At 39.1% G+C, this 20,612-nt stretch overlaps 1 protein-coding gene across 8 annotated transcripts in view; it reads left to right on the plus strand.

Annotated features, from left to right (window-relative positions):
* KIAA0586 (KIAA0586 ortholog) overlaps positions 1 to 20,612 on the plus strand; it is a 122,554-nt gene that overhangs the window by 68,266 nt on the left and 33,676 nt on the right. For all 8 annotated transcript variants that reach the window (XM_036308741.1, XM_036308731.1, XM_036308714.1 and 5 more), the window contains 3 exons: positions 888 to 1,022; positions 5,211 to 5,376; positions 20,351 to 20,505. In XM_036308741.1, coding sequence (XP_036164634.1) covers positions 888 to 1,022; positions 5,211 to 5,376; positions 20,351 to 20,505 — 456 coding nt within the window. The remainder of the gene's footprint in view (positions 1 to 887; positions 1,023 to 5,210; positions 5,377 to 20,350; positions 20,506 to 20,612) is intronic.

Raw genomic sequence — 20,612 nt, forward strand, 5'->3', positions numbered from 1 at the left:
CTTTTTCTATATTTGAAACCAAATTCTAATTTTGATATTTTTACTAAGCCTAAATCAGATATACTACAAATTCAGAATAAAGTCAAATGCAGAAGTACAATCTTGAAGAACTGAGAATAACTCATGTACCAATAGACATTTATCTGTATACAGCTGGGGAATAAGGACTTGTAATCCAGAGTTAATAAACTTTATTTCATGAGAAATAAAATACCCAAGTAAAAAACTACTAATGGAATTAAATACCATGTTAATACTTGCATTTGCAAGGGAATCCAGTTTCTTTGACTCCTAGGCCCACGTTTCTGGGACAGTTCTATTTTGAGGCACCATGAAGCTTAAGTGGGGTGTTCCAATGAGGGCTTTCCATTACCTGCTCCCTAGCCAAGTACCAGAGATCAGCGCAAAGGCAAAGGAAAAGTCGAAGGTCTTAGAGCTGCCTTAACCTATGTCTGCAGTTCATTCTTGCTTGCGGTCCAGGTGACAGCAGAACTACAGCGCTTTGCCTAATTGCCACACGTGGCGTTGCTGTGTATGCAGCACAAACATGCAGTAGGAAACTGAGCCAAAATAGAAAACATTTGTGAGTCATTGTAACTCAGTTATATGACAGAGGATTTAATTTTCATATGTTTTTATAATAAATCTCCAGTTTAAATGTAGGCAAATTACTGAATATTATTATTTATATTTGAGTCAAATATAGAGGGTTTTTAGTGTAGTCAAATGGGAATGAGAACTAAATGAAAATAAAAAGTCCATCTTTTTTTCCAAAAGTACTAAATGACTATTCTCATGATACTAAGCTCTATTAATCATAAACTGAGAAAAATGCAGTTGTTTGATAAAATTTCTTGTTGTGTTAATTGTCTCAATATTTCATTTAGGAATATGATCCTCCCAGTGAAGTACAAGTGATTAGAATGCCCCATAAAAAATGTCATGGAGATGCAATTTTTTCTCTTCTTGATAAACAAAACCAGGAATCAGTAGTTCCACAGCAAGATGTCTGTCATTCAGAGGTACTTTTTAACCTTCATGGTGTTTTTTTCTTTTTGGTTAGATCCACATGCAGGAAAAAATAACAAAATATTCCTTTATTTTAGTTAATGCATGCAAATACTTCAACTTATTCAGGGATCGTCCTTGTAGTAACTTTAACCTGGAACATAGAGTTATCCAGCTTTTCAGCCAAGGAATTTGGGCCATCTGTTCCTACCCTCTTTTTTTACAGCTGAAAAAACTGAAGCCCTTTCCACAGCCATTTACTGAATATCTACTATGTACCGGACACAACCTTGGAAAAGATGAGATAGGACTCCTACCTCTGAGTAGCTGATAGTCATATAGAAGACAGTTAAATAGTTACTGTACAGTGCAATAACTGGTCATAAAGCAGAATTTACAATATGATTTCAGAGGAGGGAAAACTGCTTGAAGTTTGATGACCCTTTATACAGGATATGCTACTGATGGAGTTTTTTAAAGACCCAATAGGATTTTTCTAGACAGCGTTGAAGGGGAAGGACATTTTGAAGCCAAAATAGCATGTGTTAAGGGATAAGAGCCAAGAAAGATGAGGGCATGTTTAGAAAGTGTTGAAAATCTCAGTGTGGCTAGAGTTGTAGGTAGATCAGTCTGCAGAAATAGGTTGAACCAGATGATCATAAAGAAACTTTTAGGCCATGGAAAGTTTTGGGCACTGTGAAGCCCATTAAGATATTTTTGGGCAAGGGGGTCACAGGCTAAGATATTTAGGAAGGAATACGGAGGTTTTGTAAGATAGTCCTGGAGTTTGGAGGGAGGAGGGTGAAGGAACAAATGCCCATGGGTTCCTGGTCAGGTTTCACCTGTAACTTTTCACCGCAGTTGGGCCTTCAGGCTCCCTGATGTTACTCTGGGCTAGTAGTGTCTCAGCCTGGGTTGTTGCCAAGATCTTTGTGTGTAAGGGGCAAGCAGTGGTGATCTCAGGTTGATGAGGCAAAGAAGCAAAGCTCTTTGTCCAGTCATTCCTCTCACTGAACCCCCTCCAGCCTCCCTCCTCCTCAGGATGCAGCCCCTTTCTTCCCACACAAAGCAGGTCGAGTTAGCTGTCAGTCTTTCCCAGTGGTTTTTCACAATTTTTACTTAGCTTTCAGAGTCCATGGTTTCTTCTCATTTCTGTAGTTACTCTAGGCCAGTGGTCGGCAAACTCATTAGTCAACAGAGCCAAATATCAACAGTACAACAATTGAAATTTCTTTTGAGAGCCAAATTTTTTAAACTTAAACTATATAGGTAGGTACATTGTTATTAATTAGGGTACTCCTAAGCTGGCCTTTGTTAAAAACGTCCTCAATCTGATTGAGGTAGACCCCTTCCAACTCTCCATCCACACTCATCTTGTATACTTGTCCCGCCTGCACTGCGTCTCCTGTTGCCCGACCGACCAACACCCCCCCACTTCTTCTAACGCCACTTCTTCAAAATAGACTCGCCCAGGCCAAAAACCGATTTCTGCACATGGGCCACGAAGTTTCCATTGCACTGTACGTGTGTGCCTGCACGTGATATTTTGTGGAAGAGCCACACTCAAAGGGCTAAAGAGCCGCATGTGGCTCCCGAGCCACGGTTTGTCGACCACTGCTCTAAGGCATTTTTGGGGATAGGGAGCTTGGCAGCCTTTGTTAGTATGCAGTCCTGGCCAAGCCAGAGGCCCAGAAGTGGGAAGTTTATCCTTTCCAGATATTTTTCTAAGAATTTAAGCATGCGCATATGTGTGCACATGCATGTGTAAAATGCTGAGGTATATTTATGGAGTATTCTGCAACCTGTTTTAAAAATGTTAACTATAAATTCTGAAGATCTACCATATTCTTTTAATTTACCATAGAGTATGCCATAATTTAATTAACCTGTTGAAGGATTTTTAGATTGGTTTCACTTTTTTCTATTCAAATTACAATAAGAAGAAAATTCTTTTTTCACTTATGAGGAATAGTTTTTGTAGATCAGATAATGGGGGTGGAATTGCTGATTCAAAAGGTACAAGCATTTATAATTTTAGTAAGTATTAATACATTGCTTTCTTACTATGAGTCTCTCTTCTCATTATGACATGTGGTGTTCTTCATTGCCGGGGTTCTTGTCCCAGCATCAAGAAGGGTTCAGGAATCTGGAGAAGGGGCTGTGCGTAGATGACATAGGAATCCGGGGACTAATAAAGAGTCTGGAGATGAGATATAATTTTGAAAAGCATTGGGAGTCAGAGGAGCTTCAGCTAAAGGAACTGAAGACTCCCTCCTTGTCTGGGACCCTTGCTTTTTTATTAACACAATTTATCCTAAGGCAAGGTGGAGATAATACACTTCAAAGGGTCAGGTTTCAAAGGGTACAGAAGCATTGTCAGTTTGGGGAATAGCCTACAGCTGTTCAGGTGTTTGGCCAGTAGGAGGCAATAACATGTAGATTAAGATGCCCTTTAACTGTCTGGCAGCCACAATCAGTTTCCTGTTCAGGTTTGGGAAAATGCCTTTAGCCATTCCCAACAGGTGACTACATATGTGACTCAACACTGTTGAGTCCCCAAGTTTCATCAACCTTTTGATGAAACTCTTGAAATTATGACATGCTGGAATTGGTCTACAGCACTTAATCTTAAGTTTTGCCAGTCTTATGAACAGTGACATTTGGCATATTTTCATATGTCTACAAAACTATTAAGTATTTGTTTTGTTTGTAATAATGATATATTTATGTGTTAAAATATTGCTTTGTTAAGAAAATAGTGGCTTTTCTTTGTGCTTAGAACTACTAGCCCAAAGGGAGCTTCAGGTCAGCAAGAGCAGTCTCATGGCAAAACAGCAATTTGTACATTTATGTAGTTGGGCTAGGTACGTTAATTACTGTAGATTACAGACAATGTAACTTAGAATTACATGAGTCTAAGCTTTGAGTATAATACAAAAATCATACTTACGCTACAAGAGCATTTTGTGAATATGCAAACTAAATCTTCAGTAGGGTCATAGAGCACTAAGGTGTCAGCAATTACAAGCACCCTAGAAAAATTGATTCAAATAGAAAAGGTAGTGTATTTGGCACAAAATTTTATATGGTAGTGGCAGAGTAATATAGGCACTGTGAAACATTCCTAATTAATTTCTAGAGAAAATGTATCTGCCATCATTCTAAACATAAGAGTCTTCGAGGATTTCATATTAATTGCAGAACAATCCTTTTCTATTTAAAGGATGTGAGCAATTGGTGTTCCTAAAGAAAAGTCAGATTAGGGAATAAGGGGAGATAGACATGCATAGAGAAGAATGAGGGCAAGTTATAGAAAATCTTGAATGCTGAGCTAAGAAGTTAGGTTTTGTTTGTAGTCAAGCGAGTCATCAAAGATGTTTCAGTAGTGATTTCTTCATATATTCTAGTAAAAAAAACCCCACTTGGTTAAAATTAATCTCCTTTTAAATGAGAAACTGGAGAGCTTTTTAGATATTGGAATTTTTATTCAGCTCTTGAGTAATAAACTTAATAATTAGAATATCTCCAGGTCACAAAATGTGGTAATGATTAGATATCTAATTTTTAATACAGGAAGAAAATAGAAGTCTTAGTTTTTTATGTTTTTATTTATTTCATATATTTGACAAAGAAACATATTTTTACTTTTTTAACTTTTATACTTTCCCAGGGAAATAACTTTATTAAATATGGTAGTCTTCTTTAATTGGAATACTTATAAAAATGCAATTGTTTACATATGAGGGTAATCTTTATATCATTTAAGGTATATTCTCATCAGCTGTTTAATTATAAAGTTTATACTAACAATTTTAAGCAATTTTTATTAATGAAGAATGAGAGATAAATTTTTTATTCTAATTTTAACTTTTGTGAACAGTATATATGTTTCAGTATTTAGCGTTTTAAATAATAACAATTTTCAGTGTTTTATTGATATCTAATTTGAAGGTTGGAAAAATAGATAATGGTTATTTAACTTCATAAAAAAAAGATTAAAATGAAAGCCTATGGCTAGATGCCTCATTAAACTAACTTTTTAAACTTGTCTTTCATGTAGGGTGTATGTGGCGTAATAAGCACTTTCTAAAATACCTTTAAGTAGTCAAGTGGTATGGATCACACATGGTGTCTGACAAATATTTCCTGTTTTGACTTGATTTTAATATAATGGTTTTAACCATTGTTTCTACCTTTTACAGGACTTGGAAAGCAGTCTGGGTGAAAGACAAAGGCCCGGGCTGACAGCAGCAGCAGAGAACTTACTGGGACATCCTGTCTACAAGCAACAGCCTGTCGCTAATGCAGAGTCTTGGCATCAAAAAAGTACTCTTAAGCCTTTATCTCAGCAGTTTGACACAGTTACAGGTATACACCAAAATATTGCTGCTTGATGTATCTTCTGTTAGAATATTCCTTTTGAATCCCATCGTACTTTTTCTGTACTATTTCTGTGCCGAATACTGTGGTCCATTTGTATTATAATCCATGGTGGTGTTCCTAATATGAGCTGAGAGAAGCATAACTATTTTCAGGTGGGGGCTTGCAAGATTCCTTAACTAAAAAGGGTCTTCATAATTGAAAAGTTTGGTAACAACTTTTTCTATTTATATAGCAGTGTTTCTCAAAAAGTGATCCATTTATCAGTTGGTACATGAACCATTGGACAGATGGTACATGAGATAATTTGGGTAATATGTATATGTACACTTAAAAAATTTTTAATAGTCATATTTATTTTAATATATACTGGAAGAGTATAACTAGCACATCAAAGCTGTGATCTAACAGATTTTATTCAGGACAGGTTAAACTAGATAATACCGTAGAAATTCACTCTTTTTGCTGTATGAATTTCTGGCTCAGTGCTAAGTGTGCTCAGGACTATTTTAGAACTTCATTAATGAAACTCTCTGTTGTAGCACTTTGGGATAAGAATAGAACAGAGAACACCAATCACTACCATAGTTGATTCTTGTTATCTGCAGGACTTACATTCTATAGAGTCACCAGGACCACTGAATTAGCAAATACGGAACTGTTGCTCTTAGGGAAAACACAGATTTAGCTTCCTATTAACCTCTGATCATAACATTTTTGTCAGTTAACCAATACAGCACCTTGTTTTATATTGTGTTTTTTTTTTAATTTAAAAACATTTATTTAATATATATTGTTGGTTTGTTAACATTGAACTCAGAGCCAACAGCACTATAACACATGTGAACGAAGCTTATTTTATATATATTTTTTTCTGTAAGGCCCATCACAGCCTTCTTGCACTCAGCCTGTGTCATTAACTAAGTGCTAGAGAGCACTTTAGCACTCTGCTTGGGGGCCATTTTAAACACCAGAATCAGCCAACAAAATGTACATAAATGTGAAAAACATGTCACTAAATAGACAGTAAAAAGGGCACTTGTTTATAGTAGAAGAGTTGAGATAAGAAAGTGGAGCGAACGTCTTTCGCTGTGTTCAGCCTCAGCTGGTAAAGGGTAGGTAGGGTGGTTCAGGTTTTTCGCTTCTCTGTACATGTCCACATATGACTGTGAAAATGCTGCAAGTGTTGATTTTGGTTGACAACTGAATTTCATCAAGTAGGCAAATTTGCAAACATGGAGTCTTCGCATCAATGAGAATCAGCTGTTTCTCATTTAACTGCTCTTTCCATTCCCATTCATGCATTCTCTTAAGTGAAGAAACTTCTGGAGGTATGCATATTTTCTAGAAATCTGAAAGGGAAAGTCCGGGAGTTAGAAAAACATTGGATAGAGTATTTAAAGTTTCTGTTTTATATTGAGTGAACACGTTCTATTTGAAGAAATTCAAGACAGTTTTCCTTGGAATTATCATTTTGTGCACATAGTGAGCATTAAATGTTTTATGTTCTTTTAAAATTGGATTCAAAATTAGTACGATAAAAAAACATAGATGGTGACATTTTTATCCTATCTATGTGGTTTGCAATTAAGCAGAATTGACACTAGATGGCTCTCGCAGATCACTTGAGAGATGATAGGTATTTGAGAGCGACTAGGAGCTTGTTCAGGTGTTCTAGAATAAAATCTGCGAGAGCATCTTCCATCCAGACCCTCCTTGTACCTGTGGTATCATCTAGCAGATTATCTACAGTACAGTGTACCTACAGGTACACTATTAAACTATTTGTTTAAATTAATTGGAAAAAATAATAAGTAATGTAGCATAACATAGGATTGAGCATATAGATGAGGCATGATAGCAGAATGACTAAGAAATGGAGCTTTTGGCGTTGCAGATATCAGTTTGAATTCTAGCTCTGTGTATTGCATGGCAAATAATATCACTGAGCCCAGGTTTCTTCATCTATCAGATTGGGGGTAATTTAGTGTATTAGTTATCTATTGCTATGTAATGTATTACCTCAAAGTTTAGCAACTGAAGAGCAAACAGGTACAGTATTACCTCACACAGTTCTGAAAGCATGAACCTGGGAGGGGCGTGGGTGGTTCTCAGGATCGCTCATGAGGTTGCAGCCAAGCTGTTGGCTGGCGCTGAGGTCATCCGAAGGCTGCAGTTGGGGTGGAGGATCCGTTTCCCAAGCTCACTCACTTGGCTGCTGCAAGAGGCCTCAGTTCCTCACTACAGGAACCTTTCTGTAGAGCTGCTCATGACAGAAGCCGGCTTCCCCTAGACTGGATGATCTGAGAGAAAGTGAGCAAACAAGATGGAAACTACAATGTCTCTTAGAGTCTCAGAAGTGACATGCCATTGCTTATGGCACATTCTAGCAATAACACAGACCAATCCTAGAATAACACAGAAGGGGACGACATAAATGCGCAAATACCAGCAGCACGGACCAGGGGGCATCTTGGATGGTGGTTACTGTAAATAGTATCCACAGAGTAAATTTACTAGGGGTAGTAAGTGACAATGCATATGAAGCCATTAGCACAGTGTTTGGCACATGATCAGTGTGACTCTCGTTAATAATACCTGGAGTATGTAAAAATACCTCCTTATATGTTTTTAATAGAACCAGAAACTATCCACAGTTGCCAAAAAGGAATGTGCCTATAGAGTTCATTTGTTTTGAGTATTTTGTTACATAATGGTTACTATAGAAGAATGAATCCTGAGAATCATCATTTCTGCTGGTGGCAGATCTCATGCCTTTTATATCAATTTTTAATAACTTTGCTTATAGCATCTCATTTGTTTTTACTTTGCTTCTTCCCATCTCTGCTCATTTTCATAAAGTGTCCTATTTGCAGTCCATAGTCCACTACCACTATTTCTAATTATGGGGCTTTTGGGTTGAGAAACAAAAAGATGCAAAATAAACTTTGAAGAGTTATCTTGGGAATCCTAAAATGTAAACTGTATTTTGAACAAGTTGTGAAGACTCTTGGATTTTACTACCAATTGTAGTTCTTTATTTACTCAGAAAACTTAAATTGAATACCTACTGTATACCTATTACTATATTAGTACTGTATTTGGCACTTGAAGTACAAAGATGGTAGACATGTGCTCTCAAGGAAGCTTACAAATTAGTAGAGGAGAAATACAAGAAAGACGGCAATTATAATATTGTGTGATTGGTATGATAACACGGACTGCTGTGAGCACAGAGGAGGAACTCAGCCACACGTGGTAGCTAAGAGGTTTCCACACGAGCCAGTGTGAAATTGAATCTTAGAGAATTAGCCAGATGGGGAAGTATGATGAGCGTGTTCCAATTTGTTCATTTACTTATTCATTCAGAAAATATCCTTTGAGTGCTTGCTATCCTCTAAGCACATTCTAGGTGCTAGGAATACAAAGCCTGGTAAGGCTCTGCCCATAATGAGTTTTTTCTCTAGTAGAGGTAGTAGATGAGAAGGCAAGAACATGCCATACTTGATTGTATTATTGTAAAGAAATCCATCTGGGATGGGGGTACAGGTCCATTGTACCTGTGGAAGACCTCATACAGGAGGGAGGCTTACCTGAAATGAGCTCTCTAAGATGAGTAGATGTTTGCCATGTAGTAACTGAGAAGCAACCTTTCAGGCAGAATATGCAATGAGACACGGGAATAAAGTTGAAAAATAGGAAGACTTAGGGAAAATGTCTTTATTAATTTAAGTTTAGGATTCAATGAGATTAGAGCAGTGAATGGAAACCAGGTCCTAAAAACCCCGAGTGACATATCAAGTAGTTTCTGGATTTACTCTAAGATGGTAGGGATCCATTTGTGTGCAAAATGGAAAATAATGCCACTCTTACTCTATTCCCGTGGAAAATTCAGTCTTGAATTTCTACCAATTCTTAATGTTTTATAATCCATGAAGGATTATAAGTAAATGAGTGATTTAATCATATTCTCCTTTTATTTAGCAAGATCATCTGAGGTGCCATGTGATGGATAGATTGGAGAGTATTAAGACTGGAGGCAAGAAGCCTGATTAGACAGCTATTAAAGGAAACATGGTGAGACTATTCAGCAGCAGGGGTGTATATGAAAAGGGAGATTTGAGTGACAATTGAGGAGGAAAATGGACAATTCTAAGAAATCTGAGTTTCTAGCTAGAATGATTGGATAGATGGTATTTTCATTCACAGAGAGAAAGGAAATATGGAGGAAGGACAGATTTAGGAAGAAATAGGATGAGTGGGGTTTTAGGATGAGCGGAATGTGAGGTGCCTTAGGGTTTGGAATAGTCTACTAGACACGCCAGACCCAAAGCTGCTGCTGGCACTGCCAGTTTCAAGTGGACTTAGTCTTCTCTGAAAGTCTACCCTGTTGCTTTGTCATAACAATGAGATTCTAGAAAAGTAAGAATAGGGATTGCAAGTTATGATGAACTTAATAAATTTGGTTTGAGTGAAATAATACTTGAGGCATCTCTCTTACAAAGTTTAATGTGTAAAAGTTAAATTATACCAACAGGACACCCACACTCAATGAGCATACTTTTTATTTTATTTTTTGCATTTTAAAATGCTGTAGTAATGTGTATATTTTATTTTTCTCACCACCATTTATGCCCTAATATGTATATGTTATTTTTCTCATCACCATTTATGCCCTCTTTCACCTCAACACGCCCCCCCCCCCATACTTTTTAGAAATGACACTGTAAATTCAGCATTTTTGTTATTCCTGTCATGAAACTCTTTCCTGACCCCTTATCTCTGGGTTGGAGACCCACCATGTGTTCTCTGTATAGCCTTCTAATGTCCCGGGCCTAATGTTACTCTTATCACACTGATTTGTAATCTCACTTGAGGGTAAAGACTTTATCTTGCTCACTGTCATATCCCTGTCACTAGCAGAGTATGTAGCGCCTATTGCATAGCCAATAAACGTATGCTAAATGAAAGGGTGTTGTATAAGCTGAAAGCTATTATGTACTTTTAATGTGTTAGGGGAAATGTTTGATTATATTACTTTCTGGGTTTCTACATTTAGTTTTTTTTCTTTTATCAGCATGTAGTACGTTGTGTCCTTTTAATTGATTTTTTTTATACCCATATATTATCCACATAAAATTTTACATAAAAACAAAATGTGATTATATCACATGTTACTTTAAATTGCAGACTTTTTTTAATGCCCTCCATCCACTCTCCTCATATTGTTTTCCTGTCACATTTTAGGTAACTCATGTTAAGATTCTGATATGTAAACTTATCTTTTTCCTAACACATATATATATATATAATTATACACATACACACAAGTATGACATATATGATAGCTACGTAAGATATGTGTGTGTGTGTGTTTATCTTACAAGTTGAGGTCATATCCTGCTCCCTTGCCTGTATTTTGTTTTTACACAGTAAACTCTATGGAAATTACTTCAGGTCAACTGATATTGCTTAAGTTCAGTCTTTTAAATAATTGCAAAAAGCATGTTAATGTGGATTTTCAATAATTTATTCAGTCATTGCTGTGTTGATGGATATGAATTTTATTAGCATTTCTCCCCACTATGAATAATGTTAGAGTACATATCCATGGACATGTATCCTAACATATTGTTGCATTTTATGTTTATGGAATAGTTTCCCAGGAATAGTTACTGGGTTCAAGGGCAAATATATTTTTAATTTTAAAATAGATATGCCAAGTTGCTGTCTTAAAATCAAACAAATTTATTTTTATCTGTAATTTATTAGAAACTTTTTCCTTAATCTCTTCCAGAAATTGTGTTTTTTACTCTTTTTATTTGTGTTACTTGAGATATAAATATATGTTTCTGACTGCTGGTGAGTTTATATGTCTTTTCATGTTTGCTAGCCATGTGGATTTGCTCTTCTATGAATTACTTACTTAAGATCTTTCCCCATATGTTAGATTCTAAACTTTTTGGAACTTTTCTATAGTTTACATGTTTTCTTTCATCTGTAGTACAAATTCCTTTTTCCAAATTTATACTTTGTTGGCCTTATTTGTGATCTTTCTTTGCCATATAATTTATAAATATTTTTTGTATAGTTATTTGTTTTTTATATTTTTTTGTGTTTTCATGGCTCGGTTAGGTTTCCCCTAACACAAGCTTATGCCTGTAGTCTCCTAGATTTTTTAAAAAAGATTTCCATTGCCCTAACTGGTTTGGCTCAGTGGATGGAGCGTCGGCCTGCGGACTGAAGGGTCCCGGGTTCGATTCCGGTCAGGGGCATGTACCTTGGTTGCAGGCACATCCCCAGTGGGGAGTGTGCAGGAGGCAGCTGATCGATGTTTCTCTCTCATCGATGTTTCTAACTCTCTGTCTCTCTCCCTTCCTCTCTGTAAAAAATCAATAAAAAATATATATAAAAAAAAAAAAAAAAAAAAAAAAAAAAAAAAGATTTCCATTATTTAGTATATATGTTTAAGTCTATCTGGAATTTATTTTTGCAAATGATGTAAGGTAGAAGTTCAGTGTGATTTTCCTCCAGATAAATAGCCAGTCGTGTCAGCATCACTTATTATGTAAGCTATATTTTTCCTCCTGAATGAAAATATTAACCAGTTTTTATATTAAATGCCCATAGATGTAGGAATATTTTTCTGGATTCTTTTTTCTAGATCTAAAACATTCTTTATGATCTAAAATATATTCCACTATTGTGTTTTTATGACACATTTTGATTATCTGATAGGGCAAGTTTCCCTTTTTTTTTTAAAAAAAATATATTTTATTGATTTTTTACAGAGAGAAAGGGAGAGAGATAGAGAGTTAGAAACATCGATGAGAGAGAAACATCGATCAGCTGCCTCCTGCACACCTCCTACTGGGGATGTGCCCGCAACCCAGGTACATGCCCTTGACCGGAATCGAACCCGGGACCCTCCAGTCCGCAAGCCGATGCTCTATCCACTGAGCCAAACCGGTTTCGGCAAGTTTCCCTTTTTAACATAATTTTTTATACTTTTCTTGACAATTCTCAGGCATTTATTCTTCCATATAAACTCTACAGTTTTTAAAATAAAAAGTCAACCTAATTGGAATTGTACTAATTTACGTATTAATATTGGGAAAATTGACATTTTTATGGTATATTTTACTATTGGTTCAGATGTTATTTTGTGTTCTTCCATAAAATTTCATAATTGTCTTCATATGGGTTCTATGCCTTTTAAATAACTTTATTCTTAACTAGAGGCCCAGTGCACGAAATTTGTGCACTGGCGGCAGCGGGGTGGGGGGTCCCTTAGGGGATGTCTTACTGACGGCTCGGGAGGCAACTGGCTGATCAGGGGAAGGTGCCACCCCCATCACCCTGCTGCTGCTGCCACTGCCGGCCACTGCAGCCACCAAGGTGTTTTCATCAACACCAACTCTAGTCCCTTCACCATGAAAAAATGACAACTTTCTTTAGGCATTTTCAAGATGTCTCTTTCATAGGATATGACACTTTCTTTTTTTATCCTCACCTGCAAATATTTTTCCATTGATTTTTAGAGAGCGTGGAAGAGAGAGGGAAAGACAGAGAGAAACATCAATGTGAGAGGGACACTTCGATTGGTTGCCTCCTGCATGAGCCCTGACCTGGGCCCTGACCAGGGAGGAGCCTGCAACCTAGGTACATGCTCTTGATCAGAATCGAACCTGGGCCCTGTGGTCTGCAGGCCAAAGCTCTATCCACTGAGTCAAACCGGGTAGGGCAGGATATGACAGTTATTAGGCCCTCCAGCAGCAGACCTTCATTTTTTCCTCCAGGAGTGTGGTGGAAAATCCCTAGATCACCTTCTTGGATTCTTATTACCCAAGTTACCAAGAACACTGCGAGGGGCATCCAGGGAGCTTAGCCAATGAGTGTAAGAAAAGGTGTTTCTTCTGCAGCTCACGTGCAGAGGCGGGACTGCTGGCCCACTGTCTCCCAGCGGGGGAGGGCTTCCTGTGTGTTGTGGCTGGGGCTGGGGGAGGCTCGCAGTCCCCTCCCGCCCATCTGCGTGCGCAGCCTCCTCCTGAGCTGGTTGTGACTGTTATGGCGTCCCAGCTAATTTGCATATCACCTCTTTATATATATAGATTATTTTATAGTTCTGGTCACAATAGTAAAGAATTATTTTTCCATTTTTATGTGTGTATTGTTATAATATAGAGAAAAACCAATGATTTTTACATATTTATCTACTATCCAGTCACATTATCAAATTCTCTTATTAATTCTAATAGTTTTTCCCCCCTCACTAGAGTTTCTTAGTATATAACCATATGATCAGCACATAGTTTTTAATCTCTTTTCTTTTTTATTTTGTTTATTTTTTGTTGTTGTTGTTGTTTTTCTATTTTTTTTATTTTTTAATTTTTTTATTTTTTTAATATATTTTTTATTGATTAAGATATTACATATGTGTCCTTGTCCCCACGTTACCCTCTACCCCCCCCCCCCCATGCCCTCACCCCCCCGTTGTCCGTGTCCATTGGTTAGGCCTATATGCTCGCATATAAGTCCTTTGGTTGATCTGTCCCCCTTACCCCCACCCTCCCTTACCTTCCCTCCAAGGCCCGACAGTCCAATCAATGCCTCTCCATCTCTGGATCAGTCCTTGTTCATCAGTTTATGTTGTTCATTATATTCCACAAATGAGTGAGATCATGTGGTATTTATCCGCTCTCCAGTTCCATCCATGCTGTGGCAAATGGTAAGAGTTCCTTTTTCTTCTTCCTCTTCTTAAAGAATACCTTTCAGCATTTCATATAATGCTGGTTTGGTGGTGATAAACTCCTTTAGCTTTTTCTTATCCATGAAGCTCTTTATCTGACCTTCTATTCTGAATGATAGCTTTGCTGGATAAAGTAATCTTGGTTGCAGGTTCTTGCTATTCATCACTTTGAATATTTCTTGCCACTCTCTTCTGGCCTGCATGGTTTCTGTTGAGAAATCAGCTGACAGTCGTATGGGTACTCCCTTGTAGGTAACTGACTGTCTTTCTCTTGCTGCTTTTAAGATTCTCTCTTTATCTTTTGCTCTTGGCATTTTAATGATGATGTGTCTTGGTGTGGTCCTCTTTGGATTCCTTTTGTTTGGGGTTCTCTGCACTTCCTGGACTTGTAAGTCTATTTCTTTCACCAGGTAGGGGAAGTTTTCTGTCATTATTTCTTCAAATAGGTTTTCAATATCTTGCCCTCTCTCTTCTTCTGGTACCCCTATAATTCTGATGTTGGTACGCTTGAAGCTGTCCCAGAGGCTCCTTACACTATCTTCATATTTTTGGAATCTCTTTTCTTTTTTCTTTTTCGGTTGGGTATTTTTTGTTTCTTTGTATTTCAAATCTTTGACTTGATTCTTGGGATCCTCTTGTCTGCTGTTGGATCTCCGTAGATTATTCTTTATTTCAGTCAGTGTATGCTTAATTTCTAGTTGGTCCTTTTTCATGTCCTCCATGGTCTCACTATACTTATTGAGGGACTCATTAAATTTATCAGCGGTTTCCATAAAAACCTTATAAACGTGGCCTTGAACTCTATATCCAGTCGTTTGCTTTCCTCCATTTCTGCCATTTGTGACCTGTTTCTTTGTCTCCGCATTTTGGCTGCTTCCCTGTGTTGATAGAGTGGCTTTGTGTGCTAGGTGTCCTGTAAGGCCCAGTGTCTCAGCCTCCCCAGTTACCTGAGGTGGACACTCTAGTTGCACCCCCTTGTGGGCTTTGTGCACAGTCTTGTTGTAATTAAGTCTTGATTGTTGTAGGTATCACTAGGAGGAATTGACCTCCAGGCCAATTGGCGGTGAGAATCTGCTGTGTGTGCAGTGGGAGAACTTCTGTGCTGGAGACACCCTTCTGGGGCAAGTCTTGCTTCAGTGGGGTTTTGGTGCTCACTGAGTCTGAACCCTGAGTGTGTCCCTTATGGATCTGAGGAGTTGTGATCTGGATGGTCCCCCTCTGACCACTGGGTACAGTGGTTCTTGGATCTAAGGAGGTGCTAATTTAGCCTCTGCCTGAGGTTACCCAGCAGGAGCTACGAAGAGAACTGCAGATTCCCCTTCCTTTTTTGGAGTTTGGAGGTGCCCTGATGAGGCTCAGCTGTGAAGCAATGCAAGCCGCTGTGGGGCCTTGGGCCTTCTCTTGGAAGTTCTGGGTCTGTCTGGCCCAGCTGCAGTTAGGTAATTATCAGGTTGCAAAGGGCCGGGGCATTCGTATGCAAAAGTCTCTGCCGCAGCCTGGGTGGGGCGGGGTCTCAAGGAATCAAAGGGCGGAGCAAGCAGCTATGGCGGATCCTTAGCCCTGTCCTAAGGAGTCGCGCGTCTCAGTGTCCTGGTAACGGCTGCAAGCACCTCTGAAGGAAAGCTGCCCTCAAGTTCGCCCGCTGCCAGACAGTCCAGTTTCTCCCCGTATGAGTCCTGGGTCCCCAGAGACTTCCCGGAACCGGAGTTCAGAGCCGTCGGGAGCTTGTGACTCCCACCGGATTCAAAAAGACAGCCGCGTCCTCAGGTGCGAGCCCCTTTCTGTGCGCGCGAGCCCCCGTACCTCTGCACTTTACTTCCGCAGCTCCTCTGGCTCTCAGTGTGCTTTTCTTTCCTTCTAGTTGTAGAATTTACACTCAGCCAGCCTTCCTGTAGTTCTGGATGATGTCCGTTTTGTGTTCCTAGAAGATTTTTCAATTGTTGTGGGAGGCAGCAATTTCCCGGTGTTTATCTATGCCGCCATCTTAGTTTCTCCTCTTTTTTTTTTTTCTTAATTAAATCTTTATTGTTCAGATTATTACATTTGTTCCTCTTTTTTCCCCCCATAACTCCCCTCCTCCCAGTTCCCGCCCCACCATCCGCCCTCACTCCCCACCCACTGTCCTCATCCATAGGTGCACGATTTTTGTCCAGTCTCTTCCCCCATCTCCCACACCCCTTTCCCCCCCAAGAATAGTCAGTCCATTCCCTTTCTATGTCCCTGATTCTATTATGATCACCAGATTATTTATTCACTTGATTGTTAGACTCACTTGTTGATAGATGCATGTTTGTTGTTCATAATTTATATCTTTACCTTTTTCTTCTTCTTCCTCTTCTTAAAGGATACCTTTCAGCATTTCATATAATGCTGGTTTGGTGGTGATGAACTCCTTTAGCTTTTCCTTATCTGTGAAGCTCTTTATCTGACCTTCAGTTCTGAATGATAGCTTTGCTGGATAAATTAATCTTGGTTGTAGGTTCTTGGTATTCATCACTTTGAATATTTCTTGCCATTCCCTTCTGGCCTGAAAAGTTTCTGTTGAGAAATCAGCTGACAGCCGTATGGGTACTCCCTTGTAGGTAACTGAGTTTCTTTCTCTTGCTGCTCTTAAGAGTCTCTGTCTTTTGCTCTTGGCATTTTAATTATGATGTGTCTTGGTGTGGTCCTCTTTGGATTCCTTTTGTTTGGGGTTCTCCGTGCTTCCTGGACTTGTAAGTCTATTTCTTTCACCAGGTAGGGGAAGTTTTCTGTCATTATTTCTTCAAATAGGTTTTCAATATCTTGCTCTCTCTCATCTTCTGGGACCCCTATAATTCTGATGTTGGTACGCTTGAAGCTGTCCCAGAGGCTCCTTACACTATCTTCGTATTTTTGGATTCTTTTTTCATTTTGCTTTTCCGGTTGGGTGTTTTTAGCTTCTTCACATTTCAAATCTTTGCCTTGATTCTTGCGGTCCTCTGGTCTGCTGTTGGGAGTCTGTATAATATTCGTTATTTCAGTCCGTGTATGTTTAATTTCTAGTTGGTTCTTTATCATAACATCGAGGGTCTCATTAGATTTGTTGAGGATCTCATTAAGTTTATCAGCGGCTTCTAGACAGTTCTTAAGAGACCTTAAAAGTGTGGTTCTGAACTGAATATCCTCCATTGACAGTTTTGTCCTGTTTCTTTGTCTCCGCATTTTTTATGCTTTCTTGGTGCACCCCCTAGTGGTCTTTGTGTGCAGTCCTCCTGTAGTTAAGCCTTGATTGTTGTAGTTAATACTAGGGGGATTTGACCTCCAGGCCAGCTGGCTGTGAGAATCAGCTGTGTCTTCTCTTTTCTTTTAACATTATATATGCTAATTATTTTATCTTAAGTTATTTGCTAGTCTTAAGTGTTGGAAAAATGACATAAGAATAGAAAAAAGCATGACGGGTAAAAGGGGCCCATATAAGGCTAGAAACAATAATTACTCTAAATAATGAATATTATTACCATTATTTAAGTTAATCTTATGTTATTCTAGATAATTAAATAAAAATAAAACAGGTAATAATGTTGAGAAATTGTTTTGTACAGATTAACTATCAGAATGATAAGACTCATTGTATGTATTTTGCTTTATGCAAAATCCACCTAAGAATATTAACATAAAGTATCAGAGGGTGATTGTTTGCTAAACCTAAGAAATTGTGAACAGAGTACCTTTAAATGGAAAATATCTATGGGGTCTTTAAAATATTATTTCATTTAAAACAGTTTACTGTATATAATGCTTCATGTCTATAGGTTGGGACAAAAGTAGGTTTACAGTTCGTATGGAAAATAATACAGTAACTAATAAATAACACAAGAATAAATTCTGTTTCACGTATTCACAATTATAAACCTACTAGGGGGCCCAGTGCAGGAATTCGTGCACCTTGAAAGGAACTGTGGGCCATGAGGCTGTGGTGGGCACAGGAGAGGGTCTTGTACCATCCTCCGTGCCCCTGCCCGGCCCCTCCCACTGTGGACCCCAGTCCTCTCTCTGCTGGCAGCCCTGCTCCCGCTGCCACTGCTCCCATGTGCTGACGGCACTGGCCCCGCTCACAGGTGCAAGCAGCAGCTGCTGTCCTGATCACCCCTCAGGAGCAGGGGGAGGTGGAGAAGTTCTCAGGGGCAATAGGGGCCAGCAGCTGCCACTCACACCCGCTAATGGCACCGAGTGATCAGGCCTGGTGCAGTGATCAGGCTGGCAGCGGGTGCAAGAGGTGGCTGCCAGCCCCAGTTGCCCCTCAGGAGCAGGGGGAGGTGGAGAAGCCCTGAGGGGCGATTGGGACTGGCACCAGACGCCGGTAGCTGGTGCAAGCAGGGTGGGCGCCAGCAGCAGATATGAGCGCCGGTGGAACCGCGGCGTGTGGGAGCAAAGAATTTTTAATAACCACCAGAGGCTTGCCCTGATGACAGTGACTGGCGCCCAGCCTTGGTCTGGCGCCTCCGTTCACCTGCTCCATCATCCCACCGCGGCCGACGCCCATGTTCCATGCATGCTCCCTGGTGGTCAGCACATGTCATAGCGACTGGTTGTTCGGTTGATCCATTGTTCGGTCTATTTGCATATTAAGGTTTTATATATATAGATTTTTGCCTCACCCTATATTTCAATTAATTAAAATGAAATAGATTATACTGTGCTGTATTTAAAAGATGGCCATTATTAAGGAAAAGCCAGATTTTTCTTAGAAATATTTTAGCAAAAATGTGAAATAAAGAATAGTGACTAGGAGTTGGAAGATGGGGATTTTTAAAAAATATATATATATTTCTTTATTGATTTCAGAGAGGAAGGGATAAGGAGAGAGATAGAAACATCAATGATGAGAGAGTATCATTGGTTGCCTCCTGCATGCCCCCCACTGGGGATCGAGCCCACAACCCAGGCATGTGCCCTTGGCTGACACTCTATCCACTGAGCCAAGCCGGCTAGGGCAAGGAAGATGGGGATTTTAATTTCTTTGTACCTTTTACTAGCTCTCTGAGTTTTGGACAGTTAACTTTCCTGAGCCTTAGCTTTCTCAATGAAAGACAGTTATAATATTATCTGACCTGCCTACCTGACTTAATGATTTCGAGATTCAGGTTAAATGAGATAGTATATATGAAAGTGCTTAGAGTATCCTGTATAATAAAAGGCTAATATGCAAATTGACCAAATGGCAGAACAACCAGTCACTATGACTTGCATTGACCACCAGGGGGCAGACACTCAATGCAGGAGCTGCCCCCTGGTGGTCAGTGCGCTCCCACAGGGGGCGTGCTGCTCAGCCAGAAGTTGGGCTCATGGCTGGCAAGCTCAGCAGCGGTGGTGGGAGCCTCTCCCACTTCCACAGCAGTGCTAAGGATGTCCAATTTATGGCTTAGGCCCACTCTCCCGAGTGCATGAATTTTGTACACTGGGCCTCTAGTTAAGTGTAATATAAATGTACAGTGATATTAGATAAATAATATCTTTTATTGCTCTTATTGTCTTCTGTGTTTTGTTTTGTTAATCCTCACCTGAGGATATTTTTCCATTGATTTTTTTAGAGAGAGTGGAAGAGAGAGGGAAAGACAGAGAGAAACATCGATGTGAGAGAAACACATTGATTGGTTGCCTCCTGCACAAGTCCTAAGCAGGGCTCAGGACAGGGAGGAGCATACAACCAAGGTACATGCCTTTAACTGGAATTGAACCTGGGACCCTTTAGTCTGCAGGCCAACACTATCCACTGACCAAAACTGGTTAGAGCTCTTATTGTCTTCTTTTTATTGATTTGGTTGAGATGCCATTTGGATAAGGAAAAGAGGAACTCAGTCATTTGAAGAAAAATATTTACAGAACAGAGCTAAGCAATTTCTAGTCAAGAAATTGCCCCTTGCTTTAAGGGCTGTATTTTAGATAGAAAATATTGTATTGACTTTTCCTGATAGAAAGGTAGGCTGAAGTGTTAGGGTTTGGATTAGACTGCATGAGCAACTTGTTGATTGGAAGCTTAGAATATTCAATAGATTTGTTTGAACAGAGGCACTTTTTGTATTCTCTGTGAGCTTTGGCTTTAATTGCAATGAAGGCTTGGTACCAGGTGTTTGGTTACTACTTCTAATTCTGCAGGTAAGAAATATTGATAATTTTAGCCAATTATTTCTTCTGTGTCTAAGATAAATTAAAGAATTTATTTTAACTTTTTGTTTAAATATTTGATAACAGGTGGTGGTTTTGAAGATGCATGTGCTAGTCATGGTCCAATGAGTTTGAAAGAATTGGGGTTGCAGCCAGATTCTCATCTTGCTCTTCCCACAACACGTCCAACAGCACAAGAAAATTATGTTAAATTATCAGTAGCAGCTGGAGATTTCCCTCAGGTATCCAATCAGTAGCACTTGTATTTTATTTAAAGTGAAAATAGTTACACTGAAAAAATAGGATAATTATTCTCCAAGAGGAACAAAATGCTCATGTTATTAAGTAT

Source organism: Myotis myotis, unplaced genomic scaffold (assembly GCF_014108235.1).
Source record: "Myotis myotis isolate mMyoMyo1 unplaced genomic scaffold, mMyoMyo1.p scaffold_m19_p_1, whole genome shotgun sequence".
Lineage (NCBI taxonomy): Eukaryota > Metazoa > Chordata > Mammalia > Chiroptera > Vespertilionidae > Myotis > Myotis myotis.